The sequence below is a fragment of the Falco cherrug genome, chromosome 3, assembly GCF_023634085.1.
Source record: "Falco cherrug isolate bFalChe1 chromosome 3, bFalChe1.pri, whole genome shotgun sequence".
NCBI classification, from domain to species: Eukaryota; Metazoa; Chordata; class Aves; order Falconiformes; family Falconidae; genus Falco; species Falco cherrug.
In genome coordinates, this window is record NC_073699.1 from 51,473,308 (window position 1) to 51,485,506 (window position 12,199).

The following is a 12,199-nucleotide window of genomic DNA, read 5'->3' on the forward strand; positions in this document are numbered from 1 at the left end:
TGTTTTTATTTTGGAGTTGGTTTTGGGGGTTGGATTTTCTTTTTAAACATACTTATCTGCACAGTGCAAGCTTGTCTAAAGAATGGTACTACAGGTGACAGAACTTACTCCCCTGCAACAAACAGAATACTTTGACCTCTCAAGTAAACTAAGCATATAAAAGTGGTAAGAATAAAAGGTGCACGTAAAACCAGCAGCAATATTATGTCTGGCTTTCCACTACTTCTGCAAGTTACTGTACATATGTTACATCACTATTATAGAAATGGCACAACCTCAGACACTTTCCACATTTTATTTACATTTTAAGACTAACTTTAATCTCAATCACATATCCATACATTTCCTTTGTTTCACTAAAACTTAAATGCATGGTTTATTAGAACAAAGACTGTAAACAAATATTTGCCATGTCCGATACATGTAACACACAGGAGCTGCTTAACAGAAATTAATCCCCCCATTTTATAAATACAGGTATCAAAACAATCCTGAACATACTTTGTGACACTACTAGTAGTCGGCACCCACACCCTTGCAAAATTAAACAAGATGAGCAATGGTATCACTGTACCTGCTACTTTAAAACAAATCTAACTGCAGCTCTTTTACTAAGCAAGATGGATAAAGCATGCCATTTATATTTTGCCTTCTCAAGAGATTATTTTTGGAAACATATATTATTCCACAGCAATCTGACACTTTCTGTCATGCTTTCATCTTGTAAAACCTGAATTCCTATTTTAGGCTATTTCAGGCTTATGCTTAAATGACAGTGCCTCGATAAGAGAAAAAAAAATTGTGCTGCCTTTTTCTCCCATAGTGCCTGAAAACATATTGGGCATACATATATTATATATATTCTTACAAATGTCCAGGTCATGTATACCAGCTGAAATTCTTTTAATGTGTGGGTGTTTGCATTGTGAGATTTAATCAAGACATTAACATGAGTAGAAGGTTGTTGTTTTAAGACAGAAGTTTGAGAATCAGCTAAAATTAATTGTTGTAAGTTTGTCCCTCTGGAGGTTGTGGAAGCTTCATATTTTCTTTGGACATCATTAGACGTCTTAGCTCTTGAAGTACAACTTTAATGCTATAAGAATTTTGCCATTTTGCTAACACTGGTATGCTCCGTGCATCCACCTGGAAAAAGAAGAAAGAGTTCTAAAGTTAATGATGAAATAGAACATCTCTACATAAACAAATTCTATTGACCTAATTCTTCTAAGAGCAGGTCTAAGCATTCCCTGACACTTTCTCTGTGGCATAATGTTCCTGTGTTCAAGAAATATTTTAAGGAAAACCACCATATACTTACACGCAGATCAGATTCTGCAATAAAATTCATGCAGGTGGACCCTTCCATCTGCGCTGATACTAACATTAGTGGACAGGAAAGGGAGGAGAGGAAGACATCAGCGAACTGTTCACTACAAAACTGGAGCCTTATCTTGTAAAATTTGTTAATTTGTTTCAAGTTACCCAAAAAAAGAAAAGTCACCTTCATTATGCCAAAATACACTTGGATTTTCCTTGGTTCTTCAAAAGAACCTGCCATGCAAGAGTCCACAGAATACCTTTCTAAAGGAAAAATTCCCCTTGTTTTTTCCCTTGCTACAAGTATTGATTCCTCTCACATCAAAATTACATGATGCTTCTGATACCACAAGTCACTACACATAAGAAACGGCTTGAAATATTGAAATAACTGATCCATAACGTTTGGACATTTCTTAGCTCTTTGCATCCTTCTTAGAGCAAGTCATCTTATGGAGCCGTGAAGATTACTGTACATCACTTACCAATTTGAATATGAACTGAAAGGAAAGGACATGGGACTTCTCCTATGCGTTTATAAAACCTGTGGGACAATTTACACAATTGTATTATAACAGGGAGGTTTCCATAGGAAAAGTCAGCAATTGAAAGTCAGCTTGGAAATTCTTTTGGCAGCGGGTAAGTCCTGACTACCCAGCCCCTGCAAGGAGGAACTTAAGACAGAGGGGTCTACAGCTGTGCAACTGCAAAGCAGGGCCGTGGGCAGGAACATGGCTATTGCATGCTACTGAATTCCATTGGCAGAGTAGCACAGGCAGCCCACATGGCTATAAAAGTGCTGGAAACCACTGGTTTATGACTTAGCTTAAAAAATCAAGAAGTTTCTTATCCCATCTTAATTAGGGCAAACTGAAAGAAAAAAACAACATTGGAATCAGAAAAAAGAACATTAACACAGGTATTTTATTTCTAGATTGTTTGAAGTGAAGCTAGCTATTTTCAGAACACCAGATGAGACTAAACCTTTTTGTAGGGTGAAACTAAGGCTAAGGTTTAACAACATGCTGGCTTGGGCAGCAATACTAACCCAAGAAACTTCTGCTCCCTCTCACTAGGCACTTGTTCCTTTAACAGTGCTACTGCCTATCACCTCAGGTGAACCATGAAACTTATGGGGAGCAACTTTCTGACCTGAACTGATAGAACACATCCAGTTAAAAAAACACCTTAGAAAGAAGTCCCTAAGCAGGATTCCTTGATCCAATTCACAGCTCACGACTCTAAGTGTTTCTCTTCACACAAATAATGTTCTGCACGGAGTCAGGAACCCCTTAAACTCAGCAAAGCTGCCAAAGACAGCAACATCATCAAACCACAGTATAAAAGGCAGTCAGATTACTTAATAACTGTTGTAAACGTTAATAAATTAAGCAGAAAAAGAGCATCAAAAGGAAAGCTCCATTATGCAGCAAGATCATGCCAATTTAAAATACACGAGTGTATGAGCTAATATAGAAAGGTTTTGAAAGCACTTTAGTCAGACCATCACTGTAATTCCTGGGCTACAATTACTTCTTTTTTAAAGGGGTATTTGGTTTAATGTGGTAGATAAGAGGCAGTATCACAGCAGAATAATTTTTGCAACTGGAGAACAGGTTCCCTTTTCTTAAAGAGCAGACTATTAGATAAACCCACCAGTGAATAAAAAGGAAATTCTGACAAGAGATCACCTGTGTTATCAAGTAGCAGCTTAAGAGTAAGGCATCATTTAGACCGAATCTTTGTTTTAAGGCACCAAGCTCTTACAGATCTCTTCCTCTCCAATATTTCCAGATAAAATTAAAGAAAGGTGCTCCAGAGTTTCTATCCAATGAGTCTGACCCAACAGGTAGGGAACAACATTAATTCATTTCACAAGTCAGAACGGTAAATATCACTCTACTCAATATTGTTCTCCATATAGAAAATGCCATGAGAAATGTATGAGACCACCATTTTTCCTCATGGGGTCCTACAGAAAGAAGAAAAACTTCATTGTGGTTAAGTATCATAGTAACAGAAGAAACAGGGGTTCAGATCTCATGTTCAGTTTGCATATAGCTGCAGATGTTTTCTCTAGCTTATTTCTCCCCCTCTCAGATACAGACACACTCATTAACATTTGTTAATACTTCTCTGCAGCTAACCTGACATCCTCTTCAATTTAGCAAAATGGAACAAAATGTGAGAGTACTCCCTGAATGCTTTGGTACAGGTTCTTTGGCAGATCAGTAGTTTAATAAATTTCCATGTTAGTCTCAATCACAATACTTTCTACTAAAGTAGCTGAGGAGAGATCACAGTACATGTCACTGACCTGCCAATAATTTAAAAAAAAAAAAAAAAAAAAAATCAATACTTTCCCTGAGAAAACCGGGGAGAAAGCAGCCACAGAAAACCACTGTCAAGAACCAGGTAATGGTTGCCACAAAAGATTTCCAACCAGCAAAGATGTGCACTTGGGGGTGAAAGCCCACATGATAATAAACTGTTTTAGAAAATCACTGGTAAAGCAACATGGATAATAAGAAAAAGGTATGTTTAGATTTCAGTAGGTTTGAGGAAGGAAACCAATATAATTAAATACTTAGATAAAGACTGGGTAAGCAAAAAATGGCTGGAAATGCAGTTGCTCTGGGACTCCCCCAAATGATTATCTTGTCTTCAGCCTGGCAGTTCAGCTTTTATGCTGTCTTCCTTCTGCTCACTTCTCAACTCTTCCTTTGTAGGCTCTCTCAAGTCTGGAGATCTGTCTCAATTACAGCACACAGCAGTCTGTCACCAGTGCTGTTCAGACAATGCAATTCTATATACACTGGATGTACTGGAATATGAAACCTGATCACTTAAAAGTAAGCTCCTCCAGCTTTTCTTTCTTGGCTAGGAATTTGTAACAACATACTCACAGACTGTAAACTCTGCTTTAACAATGTTATGAATGTTTTCTGAGTTAAGACTACTGCAACATGACATTTTTGTTGCTGTTTATCTCAAGTCTCTTTTCTGCAAGTCACCAACTTTTTTCTTGACATCTTGCAGCAGTAAAGATTTTGGCTCAGGTTCCATTTTCTGTGTGTTGCAGAATTTATTTCTGAGTTAGGGCACAATAAATTCCCTTTATGAAGAACAATAATAAGATATTTGGAAGAATGACACAAACTATGTTCAAATCACACAAAAAGCATTAAGTAATATGAAAGTACACATCCTGGGACACAGAAGGAGAAATTTCAAGGTCATGTAAAAGCAAATAAAACTGAAAACTGCAACCTGAAGCCTATTTTCTTCTGGGGGTACACCACTGTAAATCCTTAAACAGCAGCACAAGAAGCAATATGTATAATGCATAATTTTTTCTGACATTTAATTTTCAACTGAAATTATTACAAATATTTTTATACAATATATATTCAGTGTTTATAATCTTCCCAGTATCTTAACTTCAAGAAGTAGCAAACTGCTTTAGTCTACAATAAACATATGCAAAGCAATAACTGGACAATAGTTTACAGGTTTATAGCTGACAGTCTCAAGTGAGTTTAAAGGAAACAATTCTTTCCAGCTGTAAATAATACTTAAATGAACAGAAGTGATTGCAAATCCTGCAAAACAGACTGCTGAAGAGCACTCTCACAGATGCAAAAATCAGACATTCTCAAAAGACCATGGGAAAATAAACAGCATGTCAGAATGCAACCTGTGTTTTATCAGTACTAGATGCACAAGTCTCCAAGAGAAGAGACCCCACAGCATTAAGAATGACAATTTAAATGCAGTTTTACAACAGTGATGCCATTAGCATATAAAGACATTTTGTCTGGCCCTACATAAGTACATGGACTAGCTTTTTTGAACTTGGTACCCTAATTCCGTATACAACAGCAGTAGTTCCAGAGCTAAACTGAAAAGCAGATAACCTCAAAAACTAACCTGCAGATAAGGAAAGCAATTTAACAGGGCGATTCAGAGCACCTAAGTTTAGTCTTTTGAGACAAAATACTTCTGAAGCAACCCTCTCCTTTCCCGCGTTAAATTTATCAAACAGCAGTCTCAGGGATCCCTGAAGATATGCTGGTGGAAGTTACTAGCAAAACTCCTCTCTCTGGAAAATCAACAAGCTTGTAGCTGTCAGCATTGATAAATTCATTACACACAATGCACTTTTCATGCAAAGTGTAAAGGGACTTACTTGTAAGCCAAAAAGGCTGAGAACTGCTGCCAACAAGGCAAGGAGACTAGCTTCCTTATATCCCAGTACCTCTAGCACATATCCATCTACCCCCCTCCACCACTCACTCTCGAACTCCACAGAAATTATCCCCCTCTAAACTCATGCTGGGGGCCCTACTTCTCTTCAGGTGTTATATGGCACAGGTCTCCTGTAAAGCATACCTTAATGTTACAAATGTTTTGAGTAGCATGGCAATCCTGCTACAACATGCCATTTTGGTTACTGTTTATCTCGGGTCTCTTTTCTGCAAGTCACCAACTTTTTCATGACATCTATAAGGAATGTAATCAAAAGCTGACCACGCATAAAAAAACCAGGATGCATGCAGAAACATGGATAGTAGAGGTTGTCTGAAAACTCAACCCTATCATTCCTTCAAAGAATGCAGAAAACCACTTAATGATCCATCAAATGACAATTAATCATACAGTGGGAGAGCAGCTTGGAAGAAACAAGAAGGAACTAAAACAGGAAGCAGCAACGTGAACTGTTCCAGGATGCTAAATGTGCCCCCAGTTTATCTGACAGATTCTAGCAAGCACAACAGTCAAATAAGCTAAAATGCAACACACCAGGACAATGGGCACCTTAAAAATTGCATAGTACCTGTGTTTAAAATTCATTAGTTACGAAACTGTTTTCATTAAAAATACTATCTAGTCAAATCTATTTAAGTCTACTAAAAAAATAAGGTATGCATTTGCATAGCAAACACTTCGTAAGACACACTAGTTGGGGAAAAACTGAATGAAGGTTTTGTATAAGCTTACAAACTTATTAAAATCAAACACACCTGCAGCAATGACTGGATTTTAACAGTACTTTTAAAACAACCAGGTGAATTTCCTGTCACAATACTCACTATTCCTCAGCAAGCTGAGCAAGCATAATAGACTTCTCCAAACAAAAGCTCAAGTCAACTGGCTCAGTAAATATGAGCCTTCAGGCACAAGTTTGGGATTCTGCTTCCAGGAACCAACACCTCTACTCTCAGGCATGCACAGATGAAGCAATGAGACCACATTTCTTTGCTGATTAAGAATAATAGATGTTACTAGGGAGAGGTATGAAAAAAGTATGATAAACATACTAAAAGCTCTGCTGCATTCCAGATTGCCAGCTTTTGCTAGTCACAACTTCTTAATAAACACATATACTTAGGCAATGAGCCATAGTTGTGATGAAGAACAAGAGCTGGTTTGTAGATAGCAGTTTTAATAAAATCTTCAGTTAGAGTAAAATTATACACAAAAAGTCCTTTCAAATTAATTTTAGATTGTCTGAAGTGTTAGTGCACTGGCTTTGGATGACCAGCTGCTCACCACCCTACAGCAGCTGAAGTGAACCCCTGAGAGCCTCACCCTCCACCTACAGTCATGGAGATACTTAAGCTTCACATTTCAGTACTGTTAATCACACAAATGCAAGTCCATCTTTCTTTTAAATCTTACACATTATTTAAAATCCAAACACGCTCTCTGACTCCATGTTAACTATTACCTTAACCCAATTACTCTGCATTCGCTAAAGACAAACAAACAGATGAGTGTGATATATTATTGCATTTCCTGCCAATATACACATATATCACTGTAAATACAAGACAGTTCACACCTTTTTCCACTGAGCAATGAGGTATGTCAGCCTTACTCACAGCATTAAAGTGCTAGTAAATAATGGAGTAACAAACTTGCTTGAGGTGCTATCATCACTCATCCCACCCTAAGGGCTGGATCAGTGAAAGTATCTTATTGCAAATTGATCTTTGAAATGAAAGTTAAGACTATCTATTTCAAAAGATCTTAAGACTGAAGCTCACAATCACCCTAGATTTGAATAAACCCACTACAAAGAAAGTAAGAGTTTAAATATATCAGTTCATTACAGATGAGTTGCTACCTCCAGAGACTCATCAGGAATAACCTCCATTTTTTATTAATGGAAACATCAGAAAAAGTTTGTAATACTCCTGTTACAATATGAATCTAATCCCCTTTTACAAGAGTATTACAAGGGAGATACCTACACACAGCTTGAACACTTTTTTCTGTTCAAAACTAAAATATCCAGCTTCATTTAAAAGAAACAACTGTTTCAATACTATAGATAGTGCTCATCTCATCGATAAGCCACCAAGAACCACTAACATACTGTAAATACCTGAAGATGTGTAGTAGTAGGCAACCAAAATTTGACTTAAACTAGTACTTATATTGGAAAATTTAAATATGAAAGCTATGTCCAACAAGCATATTCCTCACCTGTGTTTTTCACAGAAATAATTTATAGTACAGATTAACAACATGGTTGATCTTACCATTTCAACTTACCATTCCATTGGAATTATTTATTCCATTCATATTAATTTTAGTTACAAATCTAACTGTAGGAGGTGCTTCTGGATATTTAGGTCCACACTCTACTTTCAGACTGTATATTCTGTTTTCATAGTTTGTCTAGAAAGCAAAAAGACAGACTAATGCATCTTACTGAAAGCTGATATTAATAAATCATTAAAAAAAACAAAGCAAAGGCAAGAAGAATAAAGATTAAGAAATATGAAATAATTATAAATCTGTTATTATGTCCAATTGATGGTCTTGGATTACTGACTGATATTCCACTGTTTTAGTTACATTGATTACTTGATAAATATGTATAAATTACACTACTTATTGACTATACCATACAGAAGTTTTAAGATAATAAAATCCTTTTTAATTCACATTTACCCTTATCCTTCCTACCCACCTGCATTCCTAAAACAACTTTGGCACAGTAGGGGGCTAAAAGAAAAATCAATAATTTTAGGAAAATTACCGCTTTCCCCTGTTAAAAAAAAACCCTATCTGAAAAAAAAAATAGAAATGGAGAAAGACAAAGATGCCAATAACCCAACAGTTAAGACACAACCAAGTACAAGACAAAAACAGTATTTGCAAAAAACATATTCTGGAGGTAATTAACATTCCAACAGATATCTAAGACTTCACAGCTGAAGATTGTTTGGTTTACTAGAGGATTTAGGAACTTTGGACAGTAAAGTGACAGCTTGTTTGCAGAGACATCACTACAAAGTGACCATGGAACTGATCATTGTAAGTGCAAATTATTTCATTGAAAGTCCAATTATAAATGAATACAGTCCTATCATTTTTTTAATCTTGTCAAGTAGGCCATGCACAACTAAAAGTATCAGTGGCTTTGCTGGTCACGGATGCACATACCTCTGTGTTCCAAAAGGAAGATAAACCCATTTTCTATACCTGTCTTTCCAGTGGCACAACACGTAACAGCTAACATGAAGAGCAGTAACATGCCTCTGAACTTTCCAGAAGCACCATCTTTCAGCTGTTCTGTATCAGCCAGCTGTCATTCTCTCAGAGTAGAAGTATCAATCATGCAGTCAAGCTATCAAATGACAGTCCATTTTGTGGTCAAGGCAGAGTGGGAACTGGAGTACTGAAGTACCCTAACCATGTCCTATAATTTCAAGGAGCCACAGAGACCAAGCAGCATGTAGGTCAGAAAGAAACAAGGCAAAGCAGGACATCCTTTGTTAGAAAAAAGGTTTTTCTATTATTCTTTCACATTAAAAGCTAAAGGCCCAATGAAAGTAATCTTGTCCTGCTACAGGTAACATAGCTGCCCCTACTGCAAGAAAACACAGCAACAGAAATTCTCGTTATTCTCTCAGATAAAACAATTTACTTCCTTCGAGAGGGATGCAGTCCGTTACAGTGGAAAGAGGCAAAAATGTATATACGCTACTCACAACTCTGAAAAATCCTAAGAACAGCACTCATTCTCATTCCTTTATTCCTAACCAGGTGGCTTCTCAATTTTGCTCAGTTTTTCAAGTCACTGCTTTCCTGCAAGCCAAGCATCCCTGGCCCGCTCCTCAAAAAGCCTAAAACCTCATTTTTGGGAGTCAGAAAAATGTTTCCTTTAATCTAAACCAAATCTTCCCCTCCTCCCTCCATGCTGGTTCACGTTTCAAATTAATCAAGAAAAAAAAAAAACTGATAAGCAATTTTTGCACAGCTCTAGAGAAGCCATATATGTGAAGACATGTATTGTATGTATTATCTATTATATAATATATATATAATAACATGGACATTATTAGCAACCCTCTCTGTGTTCCGACTAACTGCATGCTGTCTACAGAACTCAAGCAATTCCAAAAACATTCATCTTCTACAAATCCTGAAATCGAATATGCAATTCAACTAAAGGTGCCACCACTGGCTTGGGAGCCGGTGGCTTTCACTTCCTACAATCACCACATACTGCAAGTCATTCTATCAGCAAGACTACATATCTCCAAAATGTATTACTTGCCCAAAATATTACTTGCGTGCACTGTTTCATAAAGAAAGTAAAATGACAGCAATATAAATTGACCAGAATTAAAAGTAACTCCCAGGTTGGTTTCTTTTTTTATTTATTTTTTAAAACATATTAGGTCCTACATAATAATCGCTCCCTTCAAAGATGTGCTGGGCATCTACCTTACATTGAACCAGAAAGCAGTCACAGGCAGTTCTGAAGGCTATTTGGAGAGTCAGGGAGGCACTACTTAGCTCATATTTGCAAGTTCTTTTCAAAACCCATAAGACTACAAATTTTCTTCAAAATGTATTTAAACACTGTGATTCCACACAAGCTACCATCCAAAGTGTACCATCATTACGCTTGTATTTCAGATTGGTTCTTCCTCAAATGCACCCAAATCTTAGAAGCTCAGCACAATTATGCAGATGTTCAAAACAGTCTGTGCAAGTTGCAACTAACTCTGACTTCCACAAGGAACTTGAATTACACTGCGTCTATGGAACTCTTACTGTGGAAGGCATCTTCACTGAGGCCAAGTTCTGATCTCAGTTCTTGTTTTGGATAGTTCTTCCAGTAAGTCCTGCAGTACTGAAGGACACACATGGCAGTAACCTCATGTTAGCAGTGAAAAATATATGCTAACTTACAGCTACCTGATGTATACTCATTTGAAGTTCTCATTTACACAGTGATCTTTTGCATCATATGGTAGCTCATGAAAAAGCATGCACAAAAGTCAAGTAGAGATGTGTCCATTCATATCTGACGGGAACGATACTCAGACACAGGAGATGGTTACATCTCTTGCAGGTTTTATCAGTCTAGATGACATCCTACAGAACTTAGAAGGTCAGAAGGTTTTGAACTTTGTGTATGTACTTTATCTTAATAGAAGTAATGAAAAACTGCTTGGTCTTTAGGCAAGATTCAACTGAAATGCATAAACTGCTATACTGAAAGACTATTTGATAAAACTTGTGAAAGTTGAAAATATACTGCCAGTTTACTACATAACTGAAATTACTAGGCAGATACGATAAACTGTGGAAAGACAGTTATCCTGTTTACTGTACTATCACTGTATACTTACGTGCAGTAATGGTGGAAATACAGACTAAATATATTCCAAACTCGGTAGTAAGTCTCAAATCACAACTGAAAACACTTACTAACATGCCAGGAAGTGATGAATTCTAATACAAACACAGTGTTTCTACAACTTCATACACTGAATTTTAACTAATCCTTTACACTGTAGAAAAATAATGGTTTGGGGTTGGTTTGTTGGGGTTTTTTTTTTGCATTTGGCATTGCCTAAAAACTTAAAAAAGATATTTTAATTCATGACACTTACCCTTGGTGGCCCAATAATCATTCCTGTCCATCTGGTGAGTGTCATATCTTCATCATCTTCAAGGCCCCAGCTTACTGTACCATCACCTACTCCTTTCTGCCCTTCTTCAAGTTCTTCCAACAAGCGAAAATTACGAGGTACTTTAACTAGATAAAAGGAGAAAATAATTAATACTGCTCACATCAAGGAAAAGGTAAACTATTTTATTGCTTTTATATGCTATGTACTAGCAACTGCTGAATATACTTTCAAAGCCAAACAGGGATTTCCTGCGTGAATTTATTTAGCACTCAAATTGTGTTGAAGCAAGTAACCACTGGAAGCTAGTTACTACCAAGTGACAGCAATACAAATTATAAAAGAGAAAATAAGAAAGGCCTCTTTCGTTTGAGATGGTTTAATTCAGATGCTCTTTCCCAAGAACAGTACTGTTCAGAGTCAGTACATTTCAAAACCAATTTCCTGTCTATCAAAGATTTAATCAACTAGAATCCACATAAAATTCATGTGGCAAATTCCCTCCAGAAATAATTAAAGAATGCAACATTTAACACAAATGACCTTAATAAATGCAAACTTTAAGAGAAATCTTGAAACATCTTGATTTCATTTGATTTAAAAAACACTACTATCTGAAAACTGATTAAGTTGTTGAAGAGTGATAATGACATATTCGCAACAGAACATGAAGATGTACTTCCCCTAAAGAGAGCCGAGGAATACTCACTTACTGAACTATAATTACTGAATTATGACTGTAATACATGAAAATAGACAGATATTGATTGGTATTAAACAAGTGGATGCTTAATTGCTTGACATCACAGAAGCTAAAATGGTATTTCAGCACTGATGTAGGGAACAAAGCTAATTAACACTTGTGCATTCAATCATAGTATGCTTTTATTTTCATATAAAATATACACAATTATGTAGTACCAATATTACAATACAAT

General features: G+C 36.5%; 1 protein-coding gene across 3 annotated transcripts in view; it reads right to left on the reverse strand.

Moving 5' to 3' along the window:
- Window positions 1–279: 279 nt before the first annotated feature.
- The window catches only part of UBE2V2 (ubiquitin conjugating enzyme E2 V2), a 29,590-nt gene continuing 17,670 nt past the window's right edge, over window positions 280–12,199 (reverse strand). The window contains exons 2-4 of one of the 3 annotated variants that reach the window (XM_055704301.1): window positions 11,244–11,389; window positions 7,882–8,007; window positions 280–1,146 (exon numbers count right to left, since the gene is read on the reverse strand). In XM_055704301.1, coding sequence (XP_055560276.1) covers window positions 1,000–1,146; window positions 7,882–8,007; window positions 11,244–11,389 — 419 coding nt within the window. In that variant the 3' untranslated portion in view covers window positions 280–999. Of the gene's footprint in view, window positions 1,147–7,868; window positions 8,008–11,243; window positions 11,390–12,199 lie in introns of all 3 variants that reach the window. The other 2 variants (XM_055704303.1, XM_055704302.1) reach the window with 2 other exon arrangements.